The 19458-nt window shown below is 44.7% G+C and overlaps 1 protein-coding gene across 2 annotated transcripts in view; it reads left to right on the top strand.

Annotated features, from left to right (window-relative positions):
- The window catches only part of TMEM132D (transmembrane protein 132D), a 182419-nt gene that overhangs the window by 72066 nt on the left and 90895 nt on the right, over positions 1–19458 (top strand). For both annotated transcript variants that reach the window (XM_064726457.1, XM_064726458.1), the window contains exon 3: positions 359–502. In XM_064726457.1, coding sequence (XP_064582527.1) covers positions 359–502 — 144 coding nt within the window. The remainder of the gene's footprint in view (positions 1–358; positions 503–19458) is intronic.

Raw genomic sequence — 19458 nt, forward strand, 5'->3', positions numbered from 1 at the left:
CTGTGCCAATGCAACACCTTGCAGCCAGGAGGGAGCCCCAACGTGCCCAGTGGTGCCCAGAGTGTGGGTAAGGGAAGGGCAGGAGTGAGGAGCCTGCTCCAGAGCACACCCACCATCAATCCAGCTGGGACTGAAGCTGTAATTACCATTAGTTCAGTCAGATTCTGTCTTGATACACTTTCTTCAAAATATGAATGTCTTAATTAATTCTCTCATCTCCTTTCCTCGTCCTGCTGTTGAACTCTTAATGAGTGGTGGCATTTTCTGTGGGGCAGTAATGAGAACACAATGATGGAATAAGGAGCAGATTGAGCTGGCGTTTCTTGTCTGATTGGTGCAATATCTCCTTGTTTTCCAGGGCCAAGGTGAAGAGAGGTGTGAACGTTTTCAGTGTGAGAGCCAGCAGCCCCTACCTGTGGGACATCAGGGAGAGTGTGGATTACACTGGCAAGTATGCACCAGCTGTGGTTGTGTGCCAGAGGAAATCTGCTGCTGAGAACAGGTAGGTCATGGCTGCTTTCAATACATTTTAATGATTTTAATACATTTTCCTATGGTGCATGAGGAAATGCTTTTGGAAAAGCTGTGGCTGTCATTGTTTTTACTCATTGGTCAGTCCACCACACAAACGTTACTCAGTCCTAGTGCTCAAAGGAAGTGAAAACTAACAGAAAATGCTGTTGTCACAAATGATTTGGAAGAACTTGTTTCATATCTTCGAGCTTGACTGTGAATAGTTTAATTTTTTTTAAATTACCTTCATATGGCTGTTTGTGGTGGATTTTTTTGGTTTGGTTTATTAATTTTGCTTGAGGTTTTCTTGGTGGATTGTGTCCCTTTCCTTTCTTTGTTGGGTTTTTTTCTTATTTCTGTTTTGCTCTTTTGTGACTATATGAAAATGATGTTGAGGGTGAGATTTATATGAATTTTTGATCTGCAGAAGAAATAGATTTTCTGTTTGCCATTCCCATTCTGCAACATTGATGTGTCTTAAAATGCCTTCATCTAGCAGGTGGATGTTCCTTTTTTAATCACAACTCTTTGGTTTAATGAATACATTTTTATATAATGTGCTGCTCAGATTCTACACAGCTCCTTTGCTAAAGATGCTGAATTTTCCTCAGTTAAAGCAAATATTGTCATGTATCTGGCTGAATGGCATTGGGCAAAGCAGAAATGTGTGTGTATGCCAAGGTGGGAGCTCCCTGTGCTGGGCACAGTCTGTCAGATTCCTTAAAATCCCCCTTCAAAGCTACTGGAAAATGGATGAATATTTTCATTGACAGAAATGGGCATTGGATCAAAACTAGAGATTATTTCAGCAATGAGTTTTCCATCACACTTTATCTTGTTGGGCCCATGGAGTGCATTTGCCTGATTTCTGTTTCTCAGCAGGAAAATGTAAAGCAGCCTCATGGGGAAATTGAATCTTGGCAACTTAACTTCCCTTCACTATTCATCATCCGGTGGCAATCCTTTAAAATGACCCCTGGTACACAAAAAATAAATTATTATGTCATCTTTCATGCAGTGGTTGTGGATTCTGTGTGCTTGCGCAGGCTGGGTATAAACATTGCTGGATGTTTATTGAAATCTTGGGGTTGTACACAGATGTTGCTGGAAAGAAAACCCAGGCAGGAAAAGGTGTCTGTGTACCTCTCCTGTGACTCCTGGTTTGATTTGCTCCATCGAGTTCCCAGCTGAGATTTTCTGGTTTTCTCACTTTTGAGAACTTCTTCCTCCCTCTTTGTAACGAGTGCAAAGTATTTGCAATTCATTACCCAGTGTATTGTTTTCCTCATTACATTTAGTTGGCTCTGTTTAACTCTGTGTTTGAAGAAGCAAGATCAAGCATTACGTGGGGAAAGAGCACATTACATGTGCTCTACAGATTTTGGGAAATGATTTTGTCCTTATCTAGAAGTGTTTGATGTCACCAAATAGGCACACTGGGTCACAGTTAAGTAATGAGGTCCTTTACCAATTTTTTGGCCTCCGTAGTTCATTTAGAAATTACAGAAACTCTATTTGCATATTGTTTAATTTCTCCTAAAAAGCAGAGGTCTGATCACATGGATGCAAAGGTGGCAATGTTAATTAACTGCAGATTCAGTACCTTTGTGTTCCTGATAGTTTTACATGGATCAGAAAATAGTGTTAATAAAGCTAACTCAGTGTGACAAGTGTAATTTCACGGCTTAAGGAGGCACTTGTGCAAGTGACAACCCAGAGCAGAATGCCAGAGCCTTCCCAGCTCGGGGTTTGAAATATATCCGTCATTTTGTTTGGAGAGGTTCTGGCAGCGGCAGCTTATCGTAACAGGATTAACATATAAATATTATCACAGCCAGCAGGGTGTTTTCAGATGAATATTAACAGCAAATATTATGATTCTGTCTGGGAATAACTAATTAAGCCCATCTGTCAAATACGATTTGAAGTTCTCGTGCCTTGCTTATTACGGGCTGGCGACAGTGTTCCAGATTAATGGTGAAGCAATTAGAAAGTTCTCCCCAGTTCTTCTGATTTCCTTCTGAGGCAGTGATAATTCTGTACCACTCTAAATCCAGACCCAGGAGATGATTAGATGGGTTTACTGCCTGTAGCATCTGCACAGCACTGCTGCTGTTCCCTTTGAAGCACAGATCCCCCAGCCCTCTCCTGGCAAGCAGGTGACCAAACAAGCAAAGAGAAAATGCTGTGGGAATGAAGCAGTGATCAGAAATGGGACTGGGGAAACCCTTCCTGGCTGAGTCTGGGAGATGCATCCTAATCTGTGCCATCCTTTACTCCTGCCCTGGGAGCTCCTGATTTTATTTTTGGGAGTTCCCCGTGTAATGAGGTGAACGGAACAGGAGGGTGAGGTTCAGGAGTCCTGCATTTGCCGAGTGTTTCCTTGGCTTAGGGCTGTTTCTCACCTTACCCAGAATGGGCCTCTCTGCTGTGCAGGGGTGATGGAGAGCAGGAGCAGCCACAAGGTCAGGGTCTGGATTCCTGTTCTTGCCCTTGTTGCTGCGGGCCTGGCACTGTGCCCGCTGGGATGGGCCTGGAGATGAGGATTTATCGGGTTTTCCTCCTCTGCAGAACACCACTGGCAGTGCTTCCCTCCATCCACAGCTGCTGGGGACACATCAGGCAAGATGGTCTGGTGTGATAGTAATGCGTGTCATGATCCTCTTAGAGTATTCTATTCATGTTTATATTTTGGGGTAGAAATGTTTGTTATTCCCATTCCGTTACTGTGCTCTGTTCCTGTGGCAGGAATGAAGCCACTGATTCAGTCAAATACAAAATAATCACAGACAAAGCTTGGCCATCTCTGAGTAGAACCGTAATGAACATTTCCTGCTTTATCACCAAAAGTGTTTCAGTTATATAACGGATAATTTGCTTGGCAATTTCCTTCCCCTTTTTCTGGAAATGTAACAAGGACAGCATTTGTTTTGGTACTTTTCCTCCTCAGTTCTGTAGCACTGAAGGAGTTGCTGGTTTGTGCTGCCTGAAACCAGATGCTGCTGTCAGAGAAACGGATTCTCAGTTTGAACTGCAAGTGACTAAATCAGTTTGTGAGAACGTGAGCACAGTGAGAGACAGTAACAGGATCTTCTAGGCTATATTCTTCATTTATTCCTGCAAGTCTCATTTGTTCATGGCACTGTATTTCAGGGCTTCATTTTCTTAACACTTTTATAACTGAAGAAATTAACTTGATATTAAATAACAACAGGGGACTGGAAAATGTATGCCAACACTGCCTTTGATTTTCTACACAATATTTTCTTTGTATTGCATTTATGCCATTGTCCTTAGTGCCCTGTTTCTCTCATTTTCCCATGCAATTATTAAATATTTTCATGTTGTAAATGCAGTAGCTATTGCCTCACTCTCTTACTTGTTGCACATGCCAGTACATTTGATGGAGTCCCAAGAGTGCTGTAGTCCTAAAACACTTCTGAAGCCAACAAGAGCAACAAATTTAACATAAATAACAGCCTAATGGCCACAATAATTACACTCTGTCTCTTGCTGGTGTTCATCAAAATGCTTCATAAAAGCAGTTTAATGTTTTAGATCACCATTAATTTTTTTCCTTGCTTCCATGTGCTCACATGACTTTGTCACCTAGAAATGGATTATTGCTTGGAAAGAGAAATGTCTACTCTAAAATAAGAGAAAAGGACGTGTGATGTAGTAAAAAAAAATCCCTTTACATTTTGTCACATCCCATCCTGTGGGAATCACATGAACTTCACTTTGTCACTATGAAATAAAAACAAGAAAGAGATTGCAGAAATCAGATTTGAGAATGGAATCTACTCAAGGGTGATGTTTTCAGAGCTGGACAGGCCCAGTGGGTGAAGGGCTGGGCTAGGCTGGATGTTGGGGATTTTAGTGGCAACCCAGTGCATTATTTGTTTATGTGAATTCTAAGCAAAAAAAGATTTCTCCTATTCATTCTTTATTGCTGGTCTTATTATTGAAGGAAACAGGAGGGAGGGGAGAAAGGTGATGCTTTTATGTTCCAAAATTGCTTTCTGAGAATAATTACTCAGCCCTAAAACTTGTCTGTTCACTCGGGTTTGTTGGTGCTGATGTAATACATTAGGATATCTCTTGTTGGGCAGGTGGAATATGTTCATTTAACTCTGAAACAGCAGGGCTGAACTCCATTTCTGCTTCTGAGACAGGTGGGTAGTGATCAGCTGCAAACATATTTACCCTGGGTACTTCTGGAATTTCATGCTGTGTACACTTTGGGTTTTTCTGTTTCCTTCCTGTGCTATTGGAAACCTCCAGGCTTCCAGGAGTTTGTCTGTTGTGATCATGTGAAAGCACTGAACATCTCAGAAGTCATGTTTACATTCCTCTGTTTGAAGGCAATTAGTCACAAGCCTCCATTTCTCATTTTAAAGCTTAAATGTGCCCTCAGAGAGAGAACCCCTTGAGATGTTGAGGCAAAATAAATTTGTCTGAACCAAGCCTCAGTGCATTATTATTTTACATGCTGACCCACTTTTTTCCATTTTTTTAAAAATAAAACTATTTGATTTAGCAAGAAATGCAGAATCTTTCTTGAAATCATTCTACGCAATGCTAATACACTGGAAAAGATGTTTATGGTTATCATCTGGGATCAAGCAAAAGGAAAGAGATGAAATAATAACCAATTATTCGATAAAGGCATTATTAGCCAACTCTTTCACCTGTTGGTTTGAGACATTCATTTTAAGAAAGCACTTCAAAGGCACGGGGATGGTTTGGCACCTTAGGGGGCACAGCTGGGTCTGGCATTCACATGGAGCAGCTAACCCAGGGAACTGCAGCTCAAAGGGCAGAGATGATTCCCTTTAATCTCAGCTCAATCTCGGGCTCTCCCTGGGGAGCACGGCTGTTCCTGCTCCTTTGGTGTTGGGCAAGATGCTGCTGCAAGTGGGAAAGCTGAGAACCAGCACTGTCCTTTGAAGCTGTTACAGAAAATAAATTCCCTCATTCAGGAATTATCCTTTGGAAATACCAATGTGGGACTTGCATGGTGCCCCAGATGTGCAGATCTCCTGGACGGGAGTCCTTGGAGCAGGATATTGGCAGAGCAGCTAATATTCAAATGTCCAGGGATCACTGTGGGAGCTGTGCTGGCTCCCCACACCCAGGGAGAGCTGGGGCTCCCAACTCCAGCTCTCATTGCATGTGTGGGAATAATGATATCATTAATTAATGAGTAAATACAACTGCTAAAGATGTTGTGTTCCTTTCAGAGGGCTTTGCAGGAGGTCTCATTTATCTTGGCCATTCTTATGTTTGGCTCTGCTCTAGTGACAGTGTGTTGCAGGGAATAATGACAGACAGGGGCTGCAGGCTGTCCCTCAGGGCCAGGCTGCCCACACCTCCAGCACAGCTCTGCAGTCCTCCTCTGGTATCCAGAAACCCTGGGAGGAAATTCTGTGTTCTCTGCACTGTCACAGCTGAGTACAACCTGGAAGAGTGTTCCTTAATTTGAGCTGGAGCAGTTCCACGTTCCCATATGGCAGCATCAGGGTAACCCACCCCAGCTCAGCCAGCTGTGGCCTCAGGGCACAGCTTGGAACAGAGGAATTCTGGCTGCTTGTAAGGAGGATGCATTTCATTTCCTGGCCTAGTTCATCTGAAAGCACGTTACCCCTTGGTATATTGGATTAGATCCTACTGGGTTTTACTTCACTTACAGAAACAGTCATGGAAGGCAGGGCTCTGTAGGTACTTCATGTATGGGGCTCCCAGATGATACCAAAATGGAACATAGAGCAGATACTCAGTGTTCCCTGTTCGTGAACTCTGCTGGAATACAAGAGAAGCTGTGCTGGCTTCAGCAGCAGTGACTGTGCTGGCTCAGAGGTGGGGCTGTGCACGGACCTGAGGAGTCCTGGCAGGAGTTCTGATCATTCCTGTGCTCACACAATGAATGAGAGAGCCTTTCCTGATGCTCTCATGGGAGGAATCAGAGTGTCATTTTTGGCATTTCAGAGGTTCCCCAGACACAGAGCTGGCTGTGCTGTGCTGTGTGGTAATCAGGCTGTTCTCTGTGAGTTACCCATGCAGTGCTGTGGGTAAAACCAGGTTCTGCAGCACCGTGGTCAGCATCAGCAGCTGGAGAGAGCTCTCAGGGGCTCTTCTGAAGGTACTGCAGCTCTGCACACAATTGATCTGCAAACAGTAAATCATGTTGGGGCTTAATCCCCTTTCATTGGGAGCTCTTGGCATGAAGAGCTGGGAATCGGGTAATTGGAAGGAAGCAACCTAAGGTGAAGTAGTTTGCTGACAGAAGTCAGTTACAGAAAAGGCAGGTAATTCATGGATTTGCTGGGAATTTTGTCCTCTCCTCCTGGATGAGGTGCGGGTGTTTCTGTCACCTCCCTTGCTGAGCAGAGGCCCTTCTTTCTTTCTCATGTTGAAGTAGCTAAAGGATATTTCCAATACTTTGGATAACCTCATTCATATTTAGTGTCTGTATTTTTACCCTGGTATTACCCAGTGTAATAAATATAATTTCAAGCTTGAGGAAGAATTATTTCCCTTAAGAACCTTCAGGATTCATCATTGTTATGCTTGCTCTGTGTTTGTGGTGCTTAGCACTGTAGTTCTTAAACCTTTAGTAGCCCAGAGGCTAAAAATAACAATTCCAGTGGGACAAAGCCAGTTTGCTTTCTATTACAAAAGAGACAGCAAGTGAGTAATCTCCTGTCTATTAAAAATCTAATATTAAATGCAAAAGTGTGTCTTGTGAAAATATCTCTAATGCTGCTGTTGATTTTTTTTTCCCCTTGGAGGAAATCTTGTAAGAAGTAATACTAATTACTGAGAGAGTTGGAAAGTTGAGTGGATGACTTAAAATATGAGCTGAGGCTAAAAATATGCCTGTTGCTCTTGAGACATGGGAATTCCCATGTTTTGGGTGAAAAATTAAATCTGTCACATCTAAATGAAAACACGACCAAGTGTGGGCCAGAAGGTTAAGGGAGTTATGTAACACAGCCTGGCATCCTTCTAAATCACAAAGCCAGTCCAAGATAAATTCCAACTGCTAGTACAAGGCTGAGTTCACTGGGCATTTGCATGATGTTATGGCTTCAGCTCTCCCTGTGCAGATGCATCAATGGCACAGTTCTCTGGACTTATTGCTGGTGTGTGTGAGATCTCTTTTTTGGAGTTTCTGTTGGCTTCTGTGCCAGTAAAAGAATTTGGCTGTTTGGGAAGCCTTGTCTTTGTGGGTGTCACTCAGTCTGACATGGATATGTGTGTAAAAGCTGGGGTCTGAGCTGTGGAATTCCATGCAGAGTCGGGTGTGCTCCCTGGATATTCTGGGTGTCACCAAGGAGTGTGCAATGTGCCCCATTCCTGCCCTGGCAATCTGCACCTGCAGCAGCACACTGCAGCCTGGCTGGGGCTGGCAGCCCGAGGCACAGTCTGCAGCTGAGTTCTGTGGTGTTCTCTGGAGCTGAGTTCTGTGGTGTTCTCCGGAGCTGAGTTCTGTGGTGTTCTCTGGAGCTGAGTTCTGTGGTGTTCTCTGGAGCTGAGTTCTGTGGTGTTCTCTGGAGCTGAGTTCTGTGGTGTTCTCTGGAGCTGAGTTCTGTGGTGTTCTCTGGAGCTGAGTTCTGTGGTGTTCTCTGGAGCTGAGTTCTTGTGGCGGTCTCTGGAGCTGGTGCAATGTGCAGCACACTTTGTGTCTCTGTCACAGGCTGGATCTCAGTTTGCAATCCATGCTCGTTGTGTGAGTGATGAATCCTGTTCTGTGTACGACGGTTTGTCACTGAATGTGAGCAGAGGAATGCACAGAGAAAACATTCCATAAGTTAGACAGGAGGATTTTAGAGTGTGTGGGAGTGGGATTCAGGCTGTACATCCATGGCAGTAAGTGAGCTGGAAAGGGACCAGTGGCTTGTTGCATGATTCTCTGGAAAAGTGCAGGAGTTACTGCAGTGTGTGTTCCCTTTGTTACTCAGGAGCCCTCAGAGTTCTTCGTGTCAGAAGTAGAAATGTGAGTTTGTATCAGGTATACTTGGAAATGTGAGTATTTGCAGCTCTGCCTGTGATGTGAGAGTGGCCTAGGCTGGGTGTTAGGTTAAACATCAGGGGAAAATTCTCCACTGAAGGAGTGATTGAATTGCCTGCCCAGGCGGAGTCACTGTCCCTGGCACTCAGAGCCATGGTTTGGCTGATCAGGTGCTGTTGGGTCATGGCTTGGGCTGATGATCTCAAAGCTCTTCTCTACCCTGGGTAATTCTGCCATCTCCTATTCAGTGATGAGGAGTCCCAGTCCGTGGGCACGTGGCCCTGGCAGGGGTGCACCCACTGCTGGCTCCGTTTCCAGAAGGATCCAGAGCAGACCCAAGGCTGTGCCCGGGGTTCTGTGCCAGGGTGGCACTGAGGGATCGCCTGCACTTACGCAAATGTGCTCGTGTTGTTCTTAGTTCCAGGGGTTACCTGAAGCTAATATTCAAGCGTGCAATTAGCTGAATGGATGGCTACTATCTGCAGTGATTCTTGAGATAAATTTTCCCTGGCATGTTGCAGAAATGCGTGCCTGCCTTTTTGTCAGCTTTAGCTGAAATACTTGAAAATCCCTTCAGTGTTGACAAGATACCACCTTCTCTAGAAGTCTTACCTGTGACCCAGAGCCACAGGCTCCTTCAGCAAGTCCTTGGTCACAGGATGAGCAGAATCCTTGAAACTGGGACTGGAACAGGGCCTTTCACTGTGAGCTTGTGAAGTGCTGAGTGGAACTTCTTCATTTTCAGTTTATTATTACACTCTTCATTTAATCTCATACTAGAGAGAAAACAATTAGCTTGAATAATTTTCAATCCAAATCATCTATTCCTGAGTGGCAAATATTGTACCTGGAAACAGATCGATTATGAAGTGTTTCCTCTGAGATGCATTTTCCTGTTAATTGTTGAAGCAATTAATTTCCTTACAGACACTTGCAGGTCTTTGTGTGAAGTAGTGAAGGCAAGGAGAGCAGCAGGCCTGGAAGAGAACAAAAGATGCCTGTAAGAAATGAGCACAGAATGGATAAATAGGATGTATGTGGAGTGCATTCTCTGTGCTGTCCATACATTATGCACTTGTCAGCATCCATAGCGGAGGAGCTGTAGCAGCTGCAGAAATCAGGAGATGCTGGAGTGAATCGGGGATGCATATTCATGAGGAGCAGTCTCACAGGAACACACGGGACTTGTTCCACGGGACCATGGGCACAGAGAGTTTGGCAGACAGGCTCTGACAAGTCTGGCTGTGACACGTGTTTCAAAATAACATCTCCCTCGTGTCCTGGGATCCACAGGTTGGAAACATTTGGGTGGATTTTTATAGGGAAAACAAAGTTCTGGTTTGCACTTTGGATGCCAAACCCCAAATTTATCCAAGCTGTGTCCCTTGCCAGTCTTTGAGTCTTTGCTTGGAAGCATAAGAAACTTCATCATGTTCTTCTATTTCTGAGTGTTGATTTCCAATTCTAAACGTCTGTTAATATAAACAGACAAGGCTGTTCTCCTAAATTCCACTGCACTTGGCAAAATGGCTGCAATTTAACTTGGTGTTCCCAAAAGCTAGATACACCTCTTACATGGAAATTTATATCTTCATTTTATAGCTTCGTTTCTTTGCCAAGTTGTCAACTACTGAACGGAGGATGGTGCAACAAATAATTTTGAGTTGTCCTAATTATTTTGTAGCTTTCAAATCCCCATGTTATATTTCCATGATCTCACCAATATCTATTTTATGTTAGAGATGCATTTACACATTCAGTGCATACCTATTGTCTATATTGCAATTCTTTTTAGGTTCTGATAGATTGAATCAGGTTTGATTTTATGCACGTTCAATACCGAGAAGGCTGAGGAAGAGAGGGGGGTTGTGGATTTATTCTGCATTTGTTTTCTATATTTGAGTAAGATAAACCTCTGACTTAGCCCATAAGAGTCTCAAAGAGAATTACAATGTCTTGATGAAAAATTACTGTTTGTTCAAAAATCAAGACTTTGTTCTCATAAAGGACATGAAAATAAATCTTGTTTGCAGTGGCTCTCAGCAGCAAAGGATCAGGAATTTAGCTGTCTCCAGAGTTTTGGGATAAATGACAGTTTTAGAAATGCAGCCTTATGATCAAATCTCTGAGATGGTGGGAATCAGCAGTTGTTTTGTAAAAGCTGTATTTTTGCTCTTTACTTTAGGTGTGTGGATTTGGCACTCTCATCATTCTTATGTAATTCTCTAGGAAAATATCTCTTGTGCAGTGGTTTAAGGGATTAATCTTGTTTATGAAAAGAAATGCTTCTTCTGCTTCTTGGATAAACCACAAATAAAGATTTTACTCTTCAGTTGTAATCAGGACTTGTAAACTCACCCCAAAGTCCTAATGAACTGCTAATGATCACTGAGGTGCTTCCATCCGGAACCGCAGAGTTTAATTGTATGGAAATGCACAATTAGCAGGCAGGTGAAGGCTCCAGGTAGGAGCGTTGCTGTCAGGCACAGCCCTGTACCACAGGCCTGCTGGGATGGAGACGATGCTCTCACCCCCCTGTCACTTCAGAGGCTGAATATTTCATTTTCTATTACTAAAAAGATGTAGTAAATGGAACTTTTTAACTTGTAGTGGAAAAGGAAGAGCTGTGCCAGGGGCAGAGCAAAGAAGGCAAATATTTAGATGTGATCTAGAAGGAGAAGCAGGATGTGCATTTATGGAGATGCAGTGCAAACACAGGAAGGAAGGAGTAAATGACAGCGCTTCATTTGTCCCCCAGCCTGGTTTCAGTGCTGTGATGTGGGGTAGCAGGGCTGCTGTGAACTGGCCCATGCCAGGAACGAGCACTATCAGCACTGTGTTTACACATCTGGCTGTGGGGCACCATTCCTAAATACCAGTTTTCATGGCAAGCTTCCAGTCCCTCAGGTGCTGTGGCTTTTCAGAGCATAAATGTGTATTTAGATCCACCAGAAAAGGAGCATTTTTGATCTGTGCCCGTGCAGAAGTCTCCTGTTCTAAAATTAGAAAGTCAATTTGTCTGTTAAGCCAGGGGAAGAAGCAGCTCTACATGGCCTCTGAAATTAGCAATGGAACAAGCTGTATTGAACTCATCTGCAGCTTTACACTCCGGGGCAGTGGCTGCATCCAAGACAGACAGTATTTCCCCAGGCTGGCACAGCTATTTGACAAGGGAAGGAGGAGGGGGAGCAGGGAGTTGCTTTAGTCTGATCTCTAAGTGAAATAACCAGCTGAACTTTTAAAATCATCCAGAAGATTAAAGGACACTTCAAACAGTATGGTGTGTCAATTTATTCTGCTGAGTGTCTCTTCCTTAATTGTCACAAAAGGAAGACATTAAAGGTAACAGAGTCATGTGCTCTGCTAAAAGGTGCTGCTGCTTTAGAGAAAGGTGTTACTGGGGAGGAGAAATGCAGAGGGAGGTCTTTCATGCAGTGCAGAGCTAGGAGAAAAAAGGAAATAAGGCAACAATTTGAATGCATTTGATTTTCCACAGATAGTACTTGGAAAGGATTCAGCATTGTTGTAGATATGCAAGAATCTGTGTCTGCAGTTACAGTGAAGTGATGGCACTGCAAAGGCAGATGAGAGGCACTGACCATTAACAGCTTCAATCCCCACAAATTCTACAGAACTGCAGCCTGGTGAGGCCCAAGGGCCTGGAAAAGTCCAGAAGCTTTCAAGGCAAAAGTGTGATGTAGTTGCAAAGAAGTGCACACAGCTTTTGCTGCTTCCCTCCCAGAGGCCTGGGTAGAAATATGAAAGAAATTTGTGCAGCAGCATATCAGCCCTTGAGAATGATTTCCATGACTAATAATTCAAATTAAGTTACATACATGTATGTGATATTAGGCGATTGCAATTTCAATATATTGTAGATTAAATTCACCTAATATTTGTGCTGTGCGGGCCACGTCTCAGAGAATGTGCATAAAGATGTCAAGTCAATTTCTCAAGCTTTTTTTTCCCATAATATGAGATTTTTTTTCCATTAGCTCGTAATTTACATATTGTTTCTGCGCTCTGTGGATATTGCTTTCTTTTTTGTTTATACATCAACAATATTCATGCTTTCTATTTTTAACATTATAATATTCCCCCTATTTCAGGGGAGTGTCAACAGGCAAGTGGATATATTCAAGTGCTGTGGTGTGTTGTGCAGATTTTTCACTAATAATAGGTGTAGGATGGTTTATTTCAAAGGAGAGAACTTATGCTTATTTCTGTCATAAATACAGCCAGCAGTGCTGCACATGTGCTAGCTCCAGAATACATTTGTCATTTTTAATGAAGGAAATAAAGCACCTAACTACAGCTAGATCAGTTTTTCATTAATTTCATTAAGTTTTTTTCCTTTGGAGAAAAAAAGGGGATTTTAGCCAGGTTTGGAGAGCAGACAAGTCTCATGCTGCCTGTGCATGTGTGCCTTAGATTTGACAGCACAAAGCTGACTCAGAGATGGGCATTTCTTATCTGTGTCAGGAAAATACATAGAGTAGAGGAAAAACAGAACAGAGAATCTCCAGGCAGCTGAATGCTTATCAATAGGCAATTAGGGAAAAATCTTAAATAAAAGCTTGCAGTTTCTTGGACACAAGAGCCAATCAAGCTTGAGACAGTTCTGTAGGAAAGTGGCTTTTTCTTGCTCCATCCTCATGGAGTCTCTTCTTTTCCATGCTTAAGTAATTGCCAGAAAATCTTGGCTCTGTAGTGCAGACCTGGCTTTGGGGCTTAATAATCAACATGTGGGACTGGGGAGGAGCTGAAAGATGTGCTCTGGAAGGCAGGAGGTGCTGCCAGGTGTGCTCTGAAGGCAGGGGTAGGAATTCCCTTCCATTGAGAGGAGCTGAAAGATGTGCTCTGGAAGGCAGGAGGAGCTGCCAGGTGTGCTCTGGAAGGCAGGGGTAGGATGGATGCAGGCAGGCACTCCCAGTGCTCCTGTGTGGGGTCAGTGCCAGTCCAGGGTGTTTGCAGGGCTGGGTCCCCCTGAGGAGAGCACCAGTGCTGTGGTTAATGCTGCCAGTGCCAGGGCTGGACCTCCTGAGCTTGGGCAGGAGCTGCAGGTGCCCCCTGAGCTGAGGAACATCTGCCCACCTGAGTAACTGCTCTGTGCAGCTGCAGGTGCCCCTGAGCTGGATGAACGCAGCCGAGCTCACCTGGAGCAGCACACACACCAGCCGAGCAGGCAGCCACGCCTTGCCACCTCTGCTCCTCTCCCAAACCCAAAACACAGGCTCTCTCAAGAGGGACAGGGCTCAGCAGGGAAAATGGAAGTCAGAATCTTCAAGGTTAAAAAGTTCTGTCTAACCTTTCATACTATTGCTCAGAAGAATTATTTTTTGAAGTTAATAAACCACGTGCATTCACCTCGTATGGCTATTTCCCTCCCCAAACAAATTGCTTTTATTGTCAAAGCTACAAATTCGGGCATTGTGATCGATACCGTCGTTTTATGAGCTGTCAGGAAAGGGACTTGAAGATGCAGCTTTGCTTGATTGTGTAGGAATAAAGATTGATCAGCCCTGTTGCTGCTCCTGTATAGATCCTGGCTGATTCCCATCCAGAGTACAAAGCAAAGCACCATCCCCTCATCCCTCTTCAGAATCACATAGTCGATAGCTTTCCTTCTGTGCTTCCCTGGCAGCTCCTCAAGGTACAGCCCCAGTTGATGTCTGACAAAGGGCACAGAGGAGGAACTCGGGTGTTCTGGTGTTGGGGGTCTGTTCCCGTTCCACGTGTGCCCTCAGTGATAAAGGGCTGTCCCTGCTGAGGGGGAGCACCTGCCTTCCCTCCTGCCTCTGCTTTGGCTGGCAGGGAGCTGCTTTGGCATCAGAGTGCCAGAAAACAGCACTGCCAGTTATTGTGGTGGGTGCCCAGAAGGGCTCAGTGCCCGTGCCAGGGGTGCCAGGGCAAGGGGAGCAGCTGCAGGAGCAGGAGAGGCACAGGCTCAGGTGAATCCAGCTCCAGCAGCACGTTTGGGGTGCCCTCAGCCAGGGGATGACCCTTCATGGTTTGGGTTTCACATCAAGAGTGGGGACATCAATGCCAAGGTCCTGACACTGAGGGATGATATTAAACATCTCATGCTTTGTGTCTGTAAAAGCTTTTGACAGTTTTGGATAGGAGGCTTACACAAACAAATCTAGAGATAAGAGTGGCCATCATTCTGTGGCAAGTCCTGCTCTTACTTAAGTGCTGGGTTCCACTGGATCTTCTCTTGAGTTTGTACTTTTGCTTTTATGGTCTTACCAGGAGCCCTCTGGACCTCTCCCTGTCAAAGGTTCCCTGCCCTAGAATCCCACTGAAATGGAGTGGAAAGCCCATGAAAACCTCGCTGCATTTGCACTCAAGTGACATATGGCCATGGTGTTAATTTAAAAAAAAACCAAAACTGATGGTCCTGTAGTCTCCATGGAGACTGAGCATGCTGGAAGAGGTGGGAGTATAAAATATTTTCAATTTTAGGTTGAAAGGCAGAGATCAAAAGTTGTTCTGGTTAAAATGCTGGTGGGTGTCAACATGCCCAGTTGAATGATAAGGAATTTTGCACAAATGCTTTGCAAAATGTTTTGAAAATGAGATTTTAAAGCAGGTTTCCTGTAGTATTTTTAGTGGGTATCTGGAATAGAGCTGGATGTGTACTGTCTGTGCCTTTGTCACATTCCTACCAGAGTGCATGAGCAGGGAAGTAAAATACCCATCCTGGCAACAAGGAATCCTTGTTTTACAAGGCAGCATCCCAATTCTTTTAGAGGATCATAAAAAGTAAATGAAAGGAGACCCAGCAGAAATGGAGACATTCCATGTGATTAAGATGTCTGGCTGTCAAAGAAGCCAAAAAAAAAAAAGCTTTCCCAAGCTTGCTTTGGGGAGAAAAGAGCAGGAAAACCACATGAGAAGTATTCAGCAAAGGAGCAATAATCCTGTTTGTTGGTAGCTGGTGAATTTGCTGTTCCTCAGGCACTTGGAGAGCATCGCTGGGAAGGTGTTACTGGGGGAAAATCACCTCACTGGCTAAATGCAAAGTGGACAGCAGCAAAGGATGCATTCTGCACCTTTCTGTTCCCAGGTGACCATAGAAACAGCTTTGCTGACATCCAAAACACAGGGTTTGTGAGCTGGGGTTGAAAAATCACTAATTCAATGGTTTGCATCTGAAATGGCCCTGGGGGGTGGGACTGACAGGTACAGGACAGACAGTTTGCCTCCTAGGATGATTTCCATGGCGAGGGCAGTTAAAACAGCAGAACTGGCAATTCTGGCTGCTCTTGGCGCTTCAGCTGAGGAAAGTTTATTGAGTCCTCCCTGGCTGCTGGTGGATGGCACTTATTTATTTGAATTTTTTACAGGTATGGATCTGCTGCAAAAGCCAGGGATGTCAATGGGTTTAGCAGCCCGGGGTGGGGAAGAGGAGCAGCAATGGAGGGAAGGTGGCTGAGGGTCTGTGCAGCCATTGCTCTGTGCTGGTGCCCCTTGCTGCCTTTGGAGCCCTCACCCACTGAACTGACCCAGGAGCAGCAGATACAGGCTGGGGCTTCTCTTGGCTTCTGGGGGCTGAATGGGAATTGCTTGAACAAGAGTCAGTCTTATTATTTTGGGATGGGGTTTTGCCAACGATATAACCACAACAAGATTTCTTTATTAAAGTACTTTTTGAGCATTATTAAAATAAAAATTAAAAGGCCCTGCCCTCTTTCTCCTTTCAGATCAGAGCTGAACAAATACATAATTTGGGGAAGACAGGAAGGAAAAAACCACACATGAAATGCAAAAATGCATTCAGTTCTGTACCACTGTCTGCCTTGGAATTGGCTTCCTCTGTCAGTAAACAACTGAACAGATGGAAAAGGTCTGAAACAAAGGGAAAACATTACCTAACAAAAATGCTGGGTGCTTGTTACCTGGAGAGAGTGCTTGAGTGAAGGCAGATAGATGAGGGCTTGGCTTGCAGCATCAGGAAATGTGCTTTTACAAATCATGGCTCTTGGGTTTTGTTTTAGGCAATGTGGTAATCTTGAAAGGAGCAGGCATTTCATGCTGTAGGTGCTGGCACCACCAAAAATAGAAATGGCTTTGGTAGCTGTGAACTTTCTCAGCAGTCAGTGCAGTGTTTTTCTCATGCTGTTCTGTGGGGGAAACTCAATCAGTGCCTGCTTTGCCCTGCCTGGTCCTTTTGTTCCCTGTCAAACCACCAGGTGATTCCCTGGCTTTCTCCATTTGCAGGAATAATTCAGTAACAAGAATTTTTGCCTGTCATGGATCCCATTCTGTATTTTTTTGACCCTGTAATAGACTGACATCAAATTATGGCTTAAATTTAGGCACCTGGTTTTGCAAGCAGCACTTTGGACAGTAATTCTTTATTTCTCAGAGGCTGGGAAATTAGACCTATTTTTTAATTGCTTTGATTTGTTAGTACATTTATATTGAATCTGTTTATTCTTCCCCAACTCCCTCTAATAGAAATTAGACATGTAATTAATTTAATAATAGCACTCGGGTCAAAGAAATTATTTCATGCCACCTCTCAGTTAATAGGAATGAAGATATTTTATTTTGAAGACTATTGTGTATGCAGAAATTTTCCATTTGAGAAAGAATAATTAGCAGTATTGTTAAGTGAACTGGGTTTATCTTTGGTCAGCTTTGCCTTCCAGAATGAGTGAAGAGCAGAACAGCTGAAATGTTTTCTCTGCTGCTCAGTTCTGGCCTGGCACATGCAGTGTCCTTGGAGCAGTGCTGGTGCAGCCACTCTGATTTCTGTGCTTAGCCTGACTGGGAAATGGGAACTGCTCCTGGGGAAGGGAGCGTGCCCAGCTCCTGGGCAGGGTCAGCAACAGCCAGCTTCTGTGGCTCCGTGCAAATGTGAGGGGTTGGTGCACGGGGGCACATCCAAATGGACCCTTACGGCTGAAAATCTCTGAAAATCTCTGCTACTTCAGTTCTTATAAAATTCTGATTTCAGAATAGGAAGATGTTGTCCCTCTCCCCCCAAAACCCAACTAAACCCCTTTTGTCTGTGTTCAGACACAAAGCTCTTTAAAAATCACTCTGTTCACTTGTAACCTGTATTCGTTTGCCAAGGCTCTGAGTGGGTGTTTAATTTTATTTAAAGGACAGTGTGAATAGCCTCTGGGGCTTAATTTAGAATTTATACAATTTCCCACTTCTCTGAGATAAATCCTAGTGAAGGAAACATCTTTCATATATAAAGAAAGTTGTGATTTCCACCCCATTTAAAGTCATGTTTTATTTAGACCATTCTATTTCCTCTTCTCTTGGGGCAGTATCTGAATTCCTTGTCAGGTCATTAACTACATTAGATGCATTAGATGAAAACATTTGAACATTTTTTGGTCAGAGAAACAACATTTAATGAATTAATGCTGTGTACATATTCTCAGCGGGAGCTTTGTGCTCTTTTCCTGCCTGCCCAAAATTGCAGGAGCTTTTTGTCTTAATGGAACTGGAGTGGGCACTTGAGTGGGCAGGTCCCTCTGTGTGCTGCAGCTCTTCAGGGGCTCTGATGGTGAATTCTGAACCTTTTCCTGCTCACGGGCTGGGCTGGAGAGCTCAGCACTGAATGAGCCTCAGTAAATGTCATTTTGGGAGGGGACATGGCAGCACCTTGTGCTGGTGTTATGCTCCATGCCCTGGGCACCTCAGCACTGAATGAACCACAGTAAATGTCATTTTGGGGAGGACAAGGAGCAGCACCTTGTGCTGGTGAGCTGCTCCATGCCCTGGGCACTGCCAGCCCTGCCCTGCCCTCCTGTGCTGGCCCCAGCAGCAGCTCCCTGCCCAGGGCTCCATGGACTGTCACCTGCTTCAATGTGCCTCCATCTCAGGCAGCACAGCCAGGAGAGCTCTTCCCTCTGAGGCTGGGGCACATCCTGCAGCTGCAGGGGCTCTGTGGGGACACGGGAGAGGGAGCAGTGGAGCTGGCCCTGCCTTGGCTGCCAGAACAAGGAGCAAGGTTCCATAGGAGTTTGGGTGCTGCCCTTTCATTCCTGGCACAAGGAGCAAGGTTCCATAGGAGTTTGGGTGCTGTTCTTTCATTCCTGGCACAAGGAGCAAGGTTCCATAGGAGTTTGGGTGCTGCCCTTTCATTCCTGGCACAAGGAGCAAGGTTCCATAGGAGTTTGGGTGCTGCCCTTTCATTCTTGGCACAAAGAGCAAGGTTCCATAGGAGTTTGGGTGCTGTTCTTTCATTCCTGGCACAAGGAGCAAGGTTCCATAGGAGTTTGGGTGCTGCCCTTTCATTCCTGGCACAAGGAGCAAGGTTCCATGGAGTTTGGGTGCTGCCCCTTTATTCCCTGTCCCCCCACTGTGCCCTGCCCTTGCTGCCTGGCTCAGGAGTGGCTCTCAGTGAGAGCTGAGCACAAACACACACCCAGTGCTCTGGCTGGGTGTGCAGAATCACGGCTGGGGCTGAGGGATGCTCCAGTGAGAGCAGGAGAAGCTGGCATCACACAAAGCAAACAGCCCCGGTGGAAATGGGGGAGAGGAGCCACCAGCAGTGCACTGGTGACCTGCACAATGACAGCAGTGACCTCTTTCTTGGAAATGGGCATCGTTCACTGCTCACACCTGAGGGGAATTTGAAACTTGCTTTGACTGGTTTCTTATATTCCTATTGATTTTACAGTTTTCCTTACAATTAACAGATAAGGTGCTTTTCTCCCTCCACTCAGCATGTTATTTATCCTTCCCAGACAAGGGTTATTACATGCTGTCTCTTTTTCAGGCAAAATCCAATAAATTTTCTGATCTCTGCTGTAAAACTGGGGTAAACGGATCGTGCAGAGGAGTCATCTGTCATGATTCCTCCTTAGTGTCTTGCAGGAAATGAGCAGCCAGGAAGAATCTACCAAGGCTGAAAGATGGCATTTCCTTCTTTTAGCTCAACCTCCAGGAACCCAGCCTCAAAC

Source organism: Zonotrichia leucophrys, chromosome 15, assembly GCF_028769735.1.
Source record: "Zonotrichia leucophrys gambelii isolate GWCS_2022_RI chromosome 15, RI_Zleu_2.0, whole genome shotgun sequence".
NCBI classification, from domain to species: Eukaryota; Metazoa; Chordata; class Aves; order Passeriformes; family Passerellidae; genus Zonotrichia; species Zonotrichia leucophrys.